Source organism: Medicago truncatula, chromosome 8 (assembly GCF_003473485.1).
Source record: "Medicago truncatula cultivar Jemalong A17 chromosome 8, MtrunA17r5.0-ANR, whole genome shotgun sequence".
In the NCBI taxonomy this organism is placed as follows: Eukaryota; Viridiplantae; Streptophyta; class Magnoliopsida; order Fabales; family Fabaceae; genus Medicago; species Medicago truncatula.
Window position 1 is genome coordinate 28,132,586 of NC_053049.1, and position 16,720 is coordinate 28,149,305.

The 16,720-nt window shown below is 34.7% G+C and overlaps 2 protein-coding genes and 1 pseudogene across 2 annotated transcripts; 2 read left to right on the forward strand and 1 right to left on the reverse strand.

Annotated features, from left to right (window-relative positions):
- Window positions 1-1,125: 1,125 nt before the first annotated feature.
- LOC120577435 (AMP deaminase-like) lies at window positions 1,126-9,472 on the forward strand (annotated as a pseudogene).
- Window positions 9,473-11,296: 1,824 nt separating this feature from the next.
- LOC120577433 (TMV resistance protein N) lies at window positions 11,297-12,850 on the forward strand. Its single transcript, XM_039828854.1, has 2 exons — window positions 11,297-11,968; window positions 12,071-12,850. Exons 1-2 carry the CDS (start codon window positions 11,481-11,483, stop codon window positions 12,354-12,356), a joined length of 774 nt encoding a protein of 257 aa, XP_039684788.1. The 5' UTR covers window positions 11,297-11,480; the 3' UTR covers window positions 12,357-12,850.
- A 632-nt stretch (window positions 12,851-13,482) lies between these two features.
- Window positions 13,483-16,221, reverse strand: LOC120577430 (receptor kinase-like protein Xa21). Its single transcript, XM_039828851.1, has 2 exons — window positions 14,134-16,221; window positions 13,483-13,931 (listed from the first exon to the last, which is right to left on the reverse strand). Exons 1-2 carry the CDS (start codon window positions 15,575-15,577, stop codon window positions 13,579-13,581), a joined length of 1,797 nt encoding a protein of 598 aa, XP_039684785.1. The 5' UTR covers window positions 15,578-16,221; the 3' UTR covers window positions 13,483-13,578.
- Between the last annotated feature and the right edge of the window lie 499 nt (window positions 16,222-16,720).

Here is a 16,720-nt window from a genome sequence, read left to right on the forward strand (position 1 = left end):
AACTAAGTAAAAGTAATGACACCTTCGGTAGAACCAAGCATGTTCGAAATCATAGTAGTGCGACTATTTGTTATAGCTCCGGTGTAAAACTTGCTCTTAAAAGGACTAATAACTTGTCCTGAAGCTTGTGAATAATAGTGAAAAATTTGCAGCAAGCACCGAATATTTTCCTTGGCGGCAACACAAAAAATAAGAATGTCATCGGCTTGAAGAATATGAGTCGGAAAAGAAACTCCCCGGTAATAAGACATAGGAAAGAGTCTTCTTGAGTTCGCAGCAAGAGATATAGCACGGCTTAACACTTCCTCGTTTTGAGAGTTGGCAGCAAATGAAACCTAAATTTAACATAAAAGACCCCATCAATTGCGTGAATATAGTTCTAGTGAGGCCACCAAAGGACCAAAGATTTCAAAAGATATATTTAGCCCTTTTATTTATTTTAGTTATCCTTTATTTTATTTTAAAAAGAACAATACTCCCTCCGTCCTTAGTTATAGGAATACTTTAAAAAAACGCAGGTATTAAGAAAAGTGGTTGGAGTAATAAATTATTTCAAATGTGTTGTTTTGACAAGTTTACCCCTACGGTAAATATTTTTTAAATTATTTTCAAATACAACATAAAAGTGAAAACCTAAAGGCGTATTCAGTCCGATCTTTTGATGAGCATATGTCATTTCTTATGGCTGGCCTTAAGGCAAGATACATGTAAATTTTCTGTGTCAAAGATCGAGACTACGTACGGACCTCTCCCTCGGCTAGACAACTTTTTCTCTTGAATGAATTTCCCTATCTGTGCACCTCGAGAAACCAATTAGTTCAAAGCTCCGTTGCTGAGATGGTTAAGCTGTTGCTGGAAGTTTTCTGCAAAAAAGTTAATCAAAATCATGTTAGTTTTTAATTCAAGTTAGTCGATATAAGCTCAAGTTAGTTAAGATAGAAATTGGTTGAAAAAGTTTGTTATGTTTGTTAGGTACTTTTAAGCAAGTTTGTTAGTTTTGAATAATTACTTTTTTAGCAAGTAATGTACATAGCTTGTATATACCTATGATGTAAACCCAATTTCATTGTTAATGTGAGTAACAAGTTTTCAATCAATAAGAACTTTCCCTTCTTTTCTCTCAAAATGACGCTTAAGGAGGTATTTGAGAGTTTGGATTTGACTGGGTATGCATTGTCCTTTGATAATTTAATGTAGATTTTTTGAAAAATGTGGTCAGAATATATTTATGGGCTTGCATTTTTCTAATTAGTGAAGATTAAGATGCAGATATGATCTGAATGTGGATTTGTTGGACGTCCAAGCAGATAAGAGTAGACTCAGAGAGATATTTTTAAAGCAGGATAATCTTATCCAGGGTTAGTTTGGAAATGAGAATGATTCCTATTATATAAGTGTAAAGTTTAGGAACTCCAAATGATTATTAAAAGTGTTAGTTGATGTTTTTCGACTCCGTAATAGCTTAAAACTACCCGTATTGCAGGAAGGTTTCTGGCTGAAGTAACAAAGCAAGTTTTGTTAGATCTTGAAGCAAGTAAATATCAGGTAAATTTTTGAGTGATCTAAGTTGCTTATTTCACATGTGATATTGACATCTCAAACCGCTTGTTATAAAATAAAATTTTCAGATGGCCGAGTACAGGATCTCTGTTTATGGAAGAAAACAGAGCGAATGGGATCAGCTTGCAAGTTGGTTTGTGAACAATGCTCTTTATAGCAAGAATGCCGTATTTTGGTTTGGCTGCTATTGTTGCAGCATTATTCTATCTCTTTCTCTCATGCCTGGTTTGGTGATAAGCCATAGGGTCTCGGAAGTAACCCATTGTGGCCTCGATAATATAGAGTCTGTTCACTTTTGGTTGTGTCAAAATGTCTGATCTGTCTATCTTATCTTAAGTGGTTTGATATTTTCACTGAGATTTGTTTAGACGGGCTTCTTATGAGTTTATGTTAAATGTCATTTCAGTTATGACACACCATTTTCCTATTAAAGTTTTAAAGGATTCCACTACTTGAATGGGTCTTCTGTAGAATTTTTTAGCCTTACGACCAGCGTAAAAATGATGGGGAAATAGAAGCATATGTAAATCATCGTATGCAAGCAGGGTGTTTGAAATGGAGAAGAGCCTCAGGTGTTTTGTGCGATAAGAAAGTACCAATTAAGTTGAAAGGAAAGTTCTATCACACAACAGTCCGACCGGCGATGTTGTATGCTACGGAGTGTTGGGCAGTTAAGAGCCAACACGAGAATCAAATAAGTGTGGCAAATATGAGGATGTTGCGCTGGATTAGTGGTAAGACTAGATGAGATAGGATTAGGAAGGACACCATTAGAGAGAGTGTGGGGGTAGCACCTATCTCTGCTGTTAATAGCGGCCGCTCCGCGCCGGGAGCTACGCACCCGCATACCGCGCCATGTCAATTTTTGGGGTGGCCACGCCACACCGCTTTTCCGCTTTGACAACAGAGGCACCTATAAGAGAAACCTTTAGAAAGGATTTAGAGGTCACTGAGTTAGATCCAAATATGCTTTATGATATAACACTATGACGTAATTTGATCTATGTAGCTGACCCCACTTAGTGGGATAAGGCTTGGTTGTTGTTGCAGGACCAGCATAATTTTTGGCTTGAAATTGCAATAGACAGTTTTACAATGCAAAAATACTCACATCAAATGCCCTCGGAAAATTGATCCAAATCCACTTGCACTTAATATTATGTCTCTAAAGTGCGCTATGTGGTCCATCTTATCAAAAGGGAATCTTTTCCTTTTTTCTTTTCTTCATAATTATCGGAATAACCCATTAGTGCTATTACCTTCTCAAGAAATATACAGCAAGCCTATTACACTTACCGAATAAATGATTTTTAATTGAATTGACCTCACCATATCATTGTTGTAAAGAACAATATCTTTGTTATCCACTTTTTTCCTTTTTTATCTATTACTTTTTTTTACAATCTATCTATCCTTTATGGATAGATATTCTACCTGAAGTGATTTTTATGTTACTTTTATTTTGCGAGTACAGTGATTGTTGGCACTAGAAAAATGTGACTTCCTGGTTTGAGCAATGAGATGTGATGCTGATTGGAATAATCATTTAGGCTAAGGACTATCACAAAATCCCTGTTCCCACAAAAAGTAGACCCCAAAAGAGGAATGCTAAATAACAAAAGGAAGTGACTTAAAAAAATTTGACTTTGAAACCACACGAGGGTAAAGTTGCATGTAAATTGGGTGTTGGAACTAAAGAGGAACTTGATAGAAACAAATGAAAAGATAGAACAGTGTGATTGAGTGAATGTTTGAGAATAGAAGAAAGATCTCTCCTACAAGGGTTTTCCCTTTATAAAGGATAACTCCTTTATCATACAACTATTAAATGTTTAGAATTACTCCCCTCCCTCTCAAACCCTAGTCCTCTATTGATTTATCTAAACAAACTCTTCTTACTAATTGGGTTAATTAATCCCAACTAGTTTTCCTTTGTGTTCTATCCTTCCAATGGATGAAACAAACTCTTACCTGGATAATGGAACATACAATATAACAACTTATTCTACAATTAAACAAAGTCAAGATTCTGGATATCATGAGAATAACCCCATGTGGATTTGATATAATGTTCTGTTTTGAATTTTTGTGGTGCTGCATTCTCTAGATTCTTTTAGATTTATCATTTTGCTCATTGACTCTTTGTTTTCTTCTTTCTTCGCACAGTTACCACGTCTATATAATATCTACAGGAGTATGGGAATTGTTACCTCCTTTCAGAAGATTCTGGATAACGTATTTATTCCTCTATTTGAAGCCACAGTAGATCCAAATTCTCATCCTCAATTACATTTGTTTTTGAATCAGGTTCGTCAATCTGTATATTTATGTTATTGTGCACACCTCTACTTTGTATGCTTGTATGTTTTGCTACATAGTTTTCTATATGTAGCATGGTAGTAACAGTCTGCGGGGCAAGAAATGTTACAAGAATTTAAAAAAAAAAATTGTATTGGATTAAAGATAATATGGACACCTATTTGGTCACTCAAAAATAAAAGTTCCAATTTTGCACTGAAAAATATCAAATATCTATCCAATTATTTTTTATAAGATGATATTCGGGAACAAATTATTTTTAATAGTAGTATACTCTTCATACCTTAGGCCCGATAACCTCATTTGGACTTGGGTGACCTAATCCTTCTTCTTGGTTCCTATATATTAGGAGTACACAATATGTATGATGGACTACACCTAGGGTAGTCATACCTCTGTAACCAACTATAACTAACAAGAGTTAATTACAGTTGCATGTTACTTATCATAGGCTAGCTGTAGCTTAGCATAAGTTCTGCAACTAACTTTCAGAGTTATGGAAATCTATAAATAGAGATCACTGATCATTGTAATGATAAAAATAATCATAATCAATAGAACCAGGTCAAAGATCTTTGTGAATTATCTTGAACCTATGAGCCCTAACTCAATTTCTAACATTGTATCAGAAGAAGTCCCAATGGATTCCTCGATTCCGATTCCTCCTCTGCCGCACAGCACCTCCATGGCAGTGCATTCAACCATTCCTCCGCCACTGGTTGCATCATCTTCGCATCATCACAACCATTTCTATGCAATTTAAGAGAATTTGGATACTCAAAACTACCTCGTGTGGTGACAGCAGGCGGAACTAGTCATCACATCTCACAAGCTTCATCATTTTCTGGCGGATCCTTCTATTCCACACCTCGTTTTCTCGATCGTTTAGTGTTGCATATCAAGTTAATATAGCGTTTGAAGCTTGTGAAGTGCAAGATCAGATTCTGCTCTCATGGTTACAGTCAACGATTTCCAAAGAAATGCTCACAATCAAGGTTGTCAGGATCGCGATCTAGATCCCGAGATCGTACGATCTTGCGAGTCATGATGCCTCCACCGAATTGGAGGGTCCAAAATCGGAGAAGACGCCGGATCGCGGAATCGGGGCTGTTTTTCGCGACAGGGAAGGTGGTTCGGCCAGAGCTGTATGTCAACCCGACCCGGTTTCAAGGCGACCCATTTATGACCCGGATCTTTTGCCCGTGAAATCGACCCGTTTTCCACTGCCAGATTCAATCATTAATTTCAGTTTTGAGACTTGGTTGTGTTTAATTGAATCATTAGGTTAGGAAATTGGGAATTTTTCCTCATCTTCTTCAATGAATCAATCCTCTTTCATCTATAAATTCCTATCACATCCTCTCCCCTTCTCATATCATATCTCATGTTCATGGAAGTTTTAAGATGATACTTTGTTTTTGTATGAACTTTTTTTAGAATATGTTTAAGACAATGAGAATTATGATTAATGGAAGGTTTTTTTTTATGAAAGTTTATTTTATGTAGTTTTTTTGTATTATTTTGTCTATTACATGGGATCTTACGATCCTACGATCTACGCTTTTCCTATACCTCAACAGTCTTTAGTGGGATCCGGATTTTGACAACCATGCTCACAATTGTGATCAGAAGCAAGCACTCGTGGGGATCAAATTCATGCATTCTTGCAAACACAAACCAATGCTAAATCACAATGGTTGCAATCTGAGCTTCGAGCTACGCAACTCGATCAAGGTTCTGTTTCTCAGTTCTTGCTCACATTCAATCCCTAATTCATTCATCGCAAGCAACTGCTCAAACTCTTTCAGCTAAAGATACTTGGATGTGATTCTTGAGGGTTTGCCTCAAGATTACAAGTCTACAAATGTCACTTATCAGTTGGAGATTTGGTTTAATTTCCATCATTAAAGTTGAAACTCGTACTTCTTGGACATGAAGTCATAATGAGAGGTTTCGTAAGAAATCAACTCCTTCAATTATTGTTGCTTCGTCAGTGGCGTCAAGTAGTCCGAATTCTGTTCCACTCACAAATTTGTCTCCAGAAAATTCTTCCCAAGCCTCAGATGACGTCACTGATCTCAATTACTCCCAAGGGTCTGGCAACCATGGTCGTGGTGGCCGTAATGGTCGAGGAGGTGGTCGTAGTACCTTGGATGTCAAGTGTGCCATACGTATGGCCATGATGCATCAACCTGCTATGCTACCATAGGTTCAAATCAAGAAAGACTATGTTCCAAGTTCCAGCACAAACCCTGATGCTTTACCACAATCGTGTCAACTGACTCCACTTTGGGCTCAACAATCCTACATGCCTTTATTGAAACCCTCAGCATCCTATGTTGCATTTCTCACCAGGGTGAACTTGAGGGCTGCTATTAAGAGTACACAGTATATATGATGGACTACACCTAGGGTAGTCACACCTCTATGTAACCAATTGTAACTAATTAGTTATTAGTTATAATTGCATGCTACTTATCATAGGCTAGCTGTAGCTTAGCATAAGTTCAGTAACAAACTTTAAGAGTTATTTACCGTTTGGAAAGTCTTTAAATAGAGATCATTGATCATTGTAATGATTCAATAATCATAATCAATAGAAACAGCTCAAAGAGCTTTGTGAATTCTCTAGAATCTATGAACCATAGCTTAAATTTCTAATATTATGACATTCTCACTTAAAATTCCTTATAATCTTATCTCAATAGCGTTATTACTGTAGCATGGAAAAAGGTCTTGCCCCATATTGCAGCTGTCTGTGGCCTATACTGAATGATTTAGAAGAAAATACTTGTTTCATTAGCCTCTTTTTTATTTTTTATTTTTTTTAATTTCATTGTTTTACTTTAAGCCTTAGAAGTTAGATTCTTAAACTTGTTTGTTTTCTTGATTTTTTTTTGTTATTTACTTCAGTGTTCTTCTACATACAGGTGGTTGGATTTGATCTTGTAGATGATGAAAGCAAACCAGAAAGGCGTCCAACTAAGCATATGCCTACTCCTGCTCAATGGACAAATGAATTCAATCCAGCATACTCTTATTACCTCTATTACTGCTATGCAAACTTGTACACACTCAACAAGGTTTATGTTATTCACCATTCGTCTCTTTACTGAACTCTAGCTAGGTCTTTAACAATTGACCATTGCCTTCACTTCCCTTTTTTCACTAGTGAAAATGAGAAAAAGGTGGGGGCAAGACTGGACTCTAGAAAGGAATTTTTGGTTATTAGCCCACAAAATTAATATCTTACTGTCGGTTGGTTTCAGCTGCGTGAGTCTAAAGGAATGACAACAATTAAATTGCGGCCTCATTGTGGAGAGGTTATTTTCTGCACCCTAACTGTATGGCAAAATTTTGTATGTTTATTAAGTTGGTAATATTGATTTACTCATGCAGGCAGGTGATAGTGATCATTTGGCTGCTGCCTTCCTCCTATGCCATAACATTTCCCATGGCATTAATCTACGGAAGACTCCGGTTTTGCAATATTTATATTACCTTGCGCAGGTTAACTCTCAGGCAGGAATATTCATTTAACATATTTGTTGTTTTATACTTTAAATCTTTGTAATGGGAAATTAATGTATAAATCATTTTATTTCCAATATTTTAGATTAGATCATTCTCTGTTTTGATGCGTGATAATATACCAATATCTTCTCTTTAGGTTTGATTAGCTATGTCGCCGCTGAGCAACAATTCCCTTTTCCTGGACTATCACCGCAATCCTTTGCCAATGTTTTTCCAGCGAGGGATGAATGTCTCTCTCTCTACTGACGATCCTTTGCAAATTCATTTGACAAAAGAGCCACTGCTAGAAGAATATAGTGTTGCAGCAAAGGTTGTTTTCTGCAAATTCTTGGCATGTTTGTTTCAAGGGTGATCAAATATTCTGTTTCCTTTCCTACGGATTATATATCATACTAAAATGTGCGTTGCAGGTATGGAAACTCTCTGCTTGTGACCTGTGTGAGATAGCTAGAAACTCTGTTTACCAATCTGGATTTTCACATCAAGATAAGGTAATTGGGAAGAATGTGGGAATTTTATGCTTTAGCATAAATGTATTTATACTAAACGCAAACTATTGACTGTCAATTAATATGCATGTTTTGACTTTTTATGTAATGATTTCTTTTTTTTTTTTTGAGGTTAAAAAATTTGCTATTTGAGGGTTCTATCTTTTTAGGTCCTTTTTGAGTGTATATCAGGATCATTCTCATATTTTTGTAGTCTCTCAAGCTCTTGTTTGCTAAATTCATTTCATATTTATTCATTAGTTTCTTCATTTTTTTTTACATTATTATATAATAAGTTTTTTCCTTTTACAGTTACACTGGCTAGGGGATAAATATTTCTTAAGAGGTTCTGAAGGAAACGACATTCACAAGACAAATGTTCCCAGTTTGAGGATCTCTTTCCGATATGAGGTTGGAAGTTTGATACAAACATTTTATTTTAACTGGGCTTTTTTATTTAGTATTGAATAATGCTAATTAGTACGATAACATTTTTTCGTTCTAAACGCATGAATTGAAAGGCCTTATTATTATACACGTTTGACCCAATCAATTAGTACTTCTTTCCAATCTTCCATTATTTTGTTTTCATCTCCGATATCAACTTTCAATCGGAATTGAGACCAGCCATTAACGGTTTTTTGGCTGGTAAACATAACTTTATTCTATTGAATGTTAAAAGCCTCCAATGACTTCCTTAACAAAAAAGAAAGCCTTCAAGGACAGCGATGATGGCTCTCTTCTCTTGGATGGTAAAAACCAAATATATTTACAAGCATTCTTCCTTGTCGCTTTGCAATAAGTAAAGCCCAACTGTTGTGAACTGATGGCGATGGTTTGTAGAACTGGAGGGGCACAAATCTTTGGCGGTGAGGTGAGTTGAGAAGGGAACCAAAGGATAGTTCTATCATCGAGGGCTTGATATGTTGTGTTAATTTTTTTATATTTCATTTTAATTAATTTTAAAATATAAACACAAAAACCAAGGTTTCGTGTATTTCGTGAGCGTATGTCTTCATACCAAACAACATCTCTCTTTAGTTATTTGTGCATGATTTCCATTCTTGTATTATATCCTGGTGCTTGTGCAGACATGGAAGGATGAAATGCAATATATTTATGCTGGTCAAGCCACCTTTCCTGAAGATGTAGATCCTTGAAACCAGATGAAAGTCATTGTTCACCCTTTGATATTTAGATGCTTACGTCGGTGATTTGGTGAACTTTCTTTTGATGAGCAACAATTTTGGCAGTGACAAGCCAATGAATGCCATGCTCTCTTGCAAGTCCTGTTTCATATTGCCCCTCAATACTACTACTATCACTACTACTAATGATGATAATGTTGGTATGCTCTAGAATCAGCACCCATACTATTACTTGGCAGGAAGCAGGAACACTTCTGTAAGTTATTTATGAAGTCAATAGTATTATAGTAGTTAGTAATTAATAATAATGTAGCAATTTTGTTCTTCATCAGTATGAATAGGCAGAATTAGGGTTTCTAATCTGTTGTAACAAAAACATGAGTGTTTTAAATGAAAGATCCTCTTATGCATTTGTTTATCTTAGATTATTGCAGAAAGATTTTAAAAACTTATCTGTTTTTTACATTTTTGGTGTAAATTGAGTTATTTTTCACGCGCAGAGACTAACCCCTCGAGTCAGGTAGGACCACAGTTGTCGACAAAACTCCCCCTCAAGAGTTTTTCACATTTTGAATCCTTTGGTGTTAATGACATTTTAAAGATAAGATTAGAATTTTGGTTGGTTGGTGAAGTAAAATTATCTGAGACATGTTAATTTAGATATAGAATGTTGTTTTAGTTCTGCTTGAATTGATGTTTCAAATCTTGAAATATGTAATATTGTGGAGTCAATTGGAGATAGTAATCGAATATACAAATCACATTGTAAAAACATCTTTTTTTTCGCATCTTGCTAGATAAATCTGGGACAAAACTGTTTTTTCTGTAACTGGATGAGTAAAATTTTGATTTTTTTTTTTTTTCCAGATGTTTTAAGGTACAAACATTCAATGGATCGATTTTGTTTAATATTTCATTTTCAATTGATATTAAAGTTATTTTATTTAATCTCTCTTTCAATTGATATTGAAGTTTTTTTATTTAATCTGTTTAAACAGTACTTCCTCATTTTTTAGTGTCGTTTTTGAATAGTAATACTATATTAAGAAAGTGGATTTTTGAAATTGTTTTTCTCCTATTATACCCTCGTTTTAATCCATCAATAAAATCATATTTTTTGAGGTTTTCTCTTTTCAATAAATTAATTATGTTATATTTATTTCATAACTAAAATAAATTTGAGTTCCTATTCATTTCTCCAGTAAATTCCTATTATTTTTAAACACACTGTAACACCCAAGGCTGACGATGGCTGGGAGTGGTAGTCGATGTACAAGACACGACAATGAGCGGTTCCCGACAGCTTTGAGACAAACTGAATCACACTGAAATGAGAGCGATCCTAAGGCCGTGCAGGTATGAGACTATATGGTTGAAGGAAGGCTTTTGGTACTATCTATATCAACAGGATGCATCTTCTTTTTTGGTAGTCCATTCCGTAAGAACTACACAGTTAAGCTTGCTTGACTTGGTGTAGTCTTTGGATGGGTGACGTACTTGAAAGTTTTTCGGTAAACGTGCGAGTGAGGATAAAGTATGCTGAAAAGACTCGTTTTGATTTGTGGGATCAGTCGAGAGGGAGTATTTTTGGTTTTTCTCATGAGAAGAGGCAGTATTTTAACAGCCACTTGAATGTGTAATTGAAAATCTAAGTCAACTAGTTCCCACCTTTGGTCTTCAATGCAGAGTAGACTTTTGATGTCATATAATACTTATGATCTAGCTTGAATTATTCTCGATTCCGTCTAGGAAGGTAGAAGGAAGTAACGTTGAAATTAGAATAACTTTATACTTAGCCAATTTGCAAGAACACATGCTTGTACGTATTTTTAATAATCACTATTAAAAATCTCAGTCAACTTATCCTCTCCCATGGGTAGCTGTAATCCCATAAGTAGACTTTTATTTAGCTGTAATCACTTCTTTTTTTTTTTTGTCAATTAAAGAAGAAGCTGCAGACACTCTTAAATCAGTTCTTCCAGGAGAATATTCTTAAAAAGCTGAAATAAAACTCAAAAGATATAGCATATCATTTTGTAATATAATTGTACACCTTTGGACCGGGTACATGTTAGACGTGTCCTCATGTTTAACATTAAGTTTTTACAAATTAAAATTAGCCGATCCGACCCTACTTAGTGGGATAAGACTTAGTTCTTGTTGTTGTTTCTACAAGTTGAAATTAATATTTTAAGTTAAATACTTGTACACCCTCTTTTTTTAATTAACTTTAGAAACTAACCCAATATTTTAAACTCCGTTGATTCTCAATTCTCTTTGCTTAAATTTCTACATATTTTAATGAGCAAAGAAGTTGCATAGATCAACCATCGATCTATATAAAAAGGGAAGTTCTCAAGTGTATAAGGTACAAGAGAGGAGAAACTTCCATATATCCAAACAAGTCATAATCTAGCTATAGCAATTGTAAATGGCAAAATCATCCTCCTCCTCCTCTACCAAACCTAAACAAACACACGAGGTATTCCTTAGCTTCAGAGGCGAGGATACTCGTAAAACATTCACAAGCCATCTCAATAGTGCATTAAGAAGGTTAGATATCAAGAGTTACATAGATGACAATTTAGAAAGAAGGGATGAAATATCACAAGCGCTTCTCAAGGCGATCGATGAAGCAAAACTTTCTGTAATTGTTTTTTCGAAAAACTATGCAACTTCAAAATGCTGTTTGGATGAAGTTGTGAAGATACTCGAGTGTAGAAAAAACAAAGCGCAAATTATACTTCCAGTTTTTTATGAAGTTGATCCTTTCCATGTTCGACACCAATTAGGAAGTTATGCCGAGGCATTTGTTAAGCATGAGCAGCGTTTTGCAAGTACAATGAATATTGTGCAAAAATGGAGGGATGCTTTGGGAGAAGCAGCCAACCATTCAGGGTGGGATTGCTCCATCAACAGGTAATTTTTTTTATCATATTAAAATTATTTGATTAGCTATTAGAAAAATAAGATTTTTAAAAAATGAAGTATGTTTATATTTTTCCATGTTTGTACAAACAGAACAGAAGCTGAACTTGTTGAGGAAATTGCGATGGATGTGCTGCAAAAGTTGAATAGTGTTTATGTTGGTGACTTGGATCATCAAATTATTAAATTAGAGAAACTTGCACAACTTCAGCTTCAATATTATAAAAGCATAGATACTTACGAAAATCAAGTAAGTCATGAGGCAACGGTTCAACGCATAACAGAACTTAAGATGAAGAGAAGCGTCCGCATGCTTCGTTTGACACGTGAGATGCTTTCATACATGGAAGATTCAGAAGCTTATGAAAAACTATTTTAGTTGCATTATAAATGTGGTTCTTCTTTTACATATTGATCAATGTATGTGTTAAAAAACTTTTTTTGTTTTATTGAAAGAATGTGTTACAAAACTTTGATCAGCACAAAGTTAAGAGCACAATGTGTCTAACTGTGAGTTTAGTAAAACTAAGGTAATTCAGAACTGTCTGAGAACAAATTCAGTGTCAATGAAAGATTCTCAACATAGAGTTTAGAAAGAAATTCATGTTCTCAATCTATCAAACTACAAGTACCAAAGTTACCCGCATCGTGAAGACAATGTTTACAACAATTCTGAGACATGTTGGTGCTTGTAGAAAGAAAATATACTGCACAACGACAATGGAGGTGCTAAGTATAGCTCTCCATTTTGTAAGGTCAAATTGACACAGACACGAACACCTGACACGATACTACATGTTGACATTGGTAATAATTTGAGAAAATGAATTAATTGAATGTGATCACCAATGTCAATATTGTTTCAGTGTTGCACAACGAATACACCAATGATCAGAAGTGTTGTTGTCCTTCAAATAAATAAAGAAGCATCAGACAATACATTCTTTATAAGAATTTTACCCCTTAAAATAAACATAAGACACCTAAGAAAACCCCTTATAATATACATAGGAAGACATTGTATTTTAATGTGTAAGGATCTTCTACAACAACTCTTGCACACAGTCCAAGCTAAGAAAACCTCTTATACTATACTTTGCTACTCATATGATGAATTGTTTAATGCAAAAGTCAGTTTTCTTATAACCATGAATAAAAATAAATCCTTTGTCTCATCTAACTGATTTTAAGATACATTCTCACCAAAAACTGAAAATCAGCAATTATGCAGAAACTAGAATCATCCAAAAACTGATTACAAAGTTCAGTAATAGAAGATCTTTTCTTCCCATTCTTACACAATGATTCAAGACCCTCACTACTCTCCTCCAAAGACTGCACCATTAATAAACTTCAAATTAAATGGATACAGTACACACCATTTACATGCTTCTGTGATCATCCTTATTCACTAGTCGATTTCTTTAAAAGCAAAAGCAAATATGTTAAGGAAATAGCCAACTTCATTCTCATACAACAATGAAGACAGTTGAAAGGACAAACAAGAAGTAGCAAGACATCAATCCAAAAACAATATTGAAAACATCAAACACAAACATTACAAAAGGAAAAAAATTACATCAGTTTACAAACGAAAATAACTAGACTGTGTTTGCACCAACAACCAAAGTCTTGATTTTGATTAGCGTCGCAATAACATCTGCCATATTGATTCTTGCATCAGGTGATTCTTCACAGCAATTCAATGCTAAACTAAAAATATATGACATGTGAGTCAATATATCATCAATTTGGTCCCCAGTTATTTGGACTAAATTTGAATCCATGACCTCCATGATTGAATTAGGCAATGATCCACTGATCCATGTCTTCAAGCTTAGTTCTGCAACAAACATATCATCTGTTGGCTTTCTTCTTGTGAAGATTTCCATTAACATGATCCCATAGCTGTACACATCTCCTTTGACGGAAACAATTCCTTTAGATCCATACTCTGCATGTTAATACTAGTTATTACGAGTTATCAAATATTTTTAAAAAAATAAGGCTTAGATCCATACTGTCTACACATTAATTACTAATATAACATGTTGATGACTAATGTGTGATAGATTTTTGTTGTTTACATAATCAAATAGATTGGTTGGGACTGTAAATATGAAGAGGAAAATGTTTAGTAAAAGAAAAGAAATGACCTGGTGCGATGTATCCAACAGTAGCCAAAGTTTGTGTATGAGTTTGAGATTGTCCTTCATCCATGAGCTTTGCAATACCAAAATCACTAACATGTGCAACCATATTTTCATCCAACAAGACATTGGAAGGCTTTAGATCACAATGAACCACAGGCATTGAAGAACCATGATGGAGATATTCCAATGCAGATGCAACATCTATCATTATATTTAACCTTTGCAAGAAATTTAGACAATAGTTATTTGAATATAACCATTTGTCTACACTTCCATTTGACATGAACTCCATCACCAATGATTTGAAATCAAGATTTGAGCAACTACTGATAATCTTTACCAGATTCCGATGTCGTAGATTTCTCATCGCATTGCATTCTGCATCAAAGCTCTTTGATTTTGCTTCTGATTGCAAATCAATTACTTTAACGGCAATCATCTCACCACCAAGAAGCTTCCCCTGATAAACAGAGCCAAATCCCCCCCTTCCAAGGAAATTACTCTCATTGAATCCATTAGTTGCTTGCACAAGTTCATAATAGGATATTCTTCTTGGAGCTCCCAAAGTTGACAAACCCCTTCCAACATTATTTTCATTCTTTCTCCTTTTATTATGTTTTAAAAGTATGATGCACGCAACAACCAAAATGGCTGACACAACTATGGGAAGTATGCATTTCAATATAAGCTTCTTTTCATTTGACCATTTCTTAACTTGCTTACCACATGTAGGTACCTGAAGGCGAGGATCACCGCAAAGTGCATCATTATGCATAAATGATTGAGCTGTGAAATTTTTGAACCGTCCACCATTAGGAATCTCTCCTTGTAATCTATTATATGAGAAGTTGATGTTTTGAAGATACACAAGTGATTCTAAGGATTTTGGAATAACACCAGTTAACATATTTTGGGACAAGTCCAAAGAGATTAAACTTACCATTTCACCAAGTGATTTCGGAATTGATCCATTTAGTTTATTATCTGCCAAGGAGAGCTTCTGCAATGTTTGTAAGGAACTGAAGGTTGTTGGAATGTTGCTTGAAATCTGATTTCTTGATAGGTCTAAAAGTATAATTGCTCTCAAATTCCCAATCTCAGGTGGAAGATTACCAATGAAGGCATTAGAGGACAAATCTACCTCTAAGATATCTATGACACTCCAAAGAGAGGAAGGTATCTTAGAGTTCAGATTGTTAGATCCAATGTATAACCTTATAATAGAAGTCATATTTCCCAAACATGTTGGTAAAACTCCAGAGAGCTTATTATTGTTTAGATACAACTCACCCAAACTCTTCATTTCACAAAGCTCTTCAATAAATGGTCCTTGTAATCCATTGTTGCTAAGACTCAAATGCTGAAGTTTCTGCAACTCTTTGAATGTACCAGGTATTGGTCCAGTTATATTATTCCCAGAAAGAGAAAAATATAGCAAGTTGGTCATGTTTCCAACTTCTTGGGGAATATTACCATCAATTCCACATGATGCTGCTCGGAAGAATTCTGATGTTATGTTTCCAATTGACTTAGGAAGATTAGATATATGATTCCCTGATAGCTCTAAATATTTCAAATATCTACAATTTGTCAAGGAAGTAAAGAATTGATGAGAATCATCTATTGTCAAATTGTTGTCATATATGAGAAAGAATTCAACGAATCCTAAATTTCCAAAAGCAATATTGGGTAGAGTTCCACTGAATTCGTTGTCATGCAATTGAAAATGAATAAGATTAGAAGAGTTGAATATGTTATTTGGAATATTTCCAACAAAATTGTTATCATTCAAGTATAGATATTGCAGACTAGGAAGGCTATATCCCGTATTTGATGGAATTGTGCCTGAGAAGCTATTATGTTCAACCTCCAAATATATGAGTGATGACAAGTTGAAGATTTTGGAAGGAATAGATCCACTTAAGCTATTGTTATACAATGATAGCAGCTCAAGTTTATCAAGATAGCCAATCTCCTCGGGAATCGTACCTGAAAATGGATAAGAAACAATGTTATTAAGATGGTATTTCTCGAGGGACAATAAACTATACGACCACTTTTTTCCTTTTTTTTTTTTTTTTTGCTTGCAGAGCTAACACATACTTCATGTCATGTGATAAATAGGATTGAACAATATTTGACATTTTTAGAAAAATAAAAAAAGAAATTAAATTTAAAGATAAAATAAAAAGGTAAAGAGCTAAATAAAAAAAACAATTTGTCAAAAAAAAAAAGCATACAACGAATTTGTCTTTTGTGGAATATCACGAATGCTTTTCAACCGTTGGATATTTATTTTTACGTTGGACGATGTTTGGTTTTCATGTGTTTTGGTTTAGCTATCTATTCACGTGTTTACAGTTGGCAATATATAGAAATCCTTATAAAGAAATATTAGAATAAAAAACTTAAAATTTAAACATTATCATTAAGGTTGTAACAGTTTGGTTTGGATCGGCTCTCAGTCAAAAAAATGTTCAAACCGATGAAATCAAATCTTCATCGGTTTGATTTGGTTCGGTTTTCACTCTTTTTTAAAAAAGGAACCAAAGCAAACGAATCAGTTTGGATCGGTTCGGTTGATCGGTTT

Bases quoted from the DNA above. Each gene is read 5' to 3' on its own strand.
- LOC120577433 (XM_039828854.1), top strand. From the start codon at position 11,481: ATGGCAAAATCATCCTCCTCCTCCTCTACCAAACCTAAACAAACACAC. The intron at 11,969-12,070 runs GTAATTTTTTTT...TTGTACAAACAG, and splicing joins TGGGATTGCTCCATCAACAG to AACAGAAGCTGAACTTGTTG.
- LOC120577430 (XM_039828851.1), bottom strand. From the start codon at position 15,577: ATGACCAACTTGCTATATTTTTCTCTTTCTGGGAATAATATAACTGGA. The intron at 13,932-14,133 runs GTCATTTCTTTT...ATTAACATGCAG, and splicing joins TGTTGGATACATCGCACCAG to AGTATGGATCTAAAGGAATT.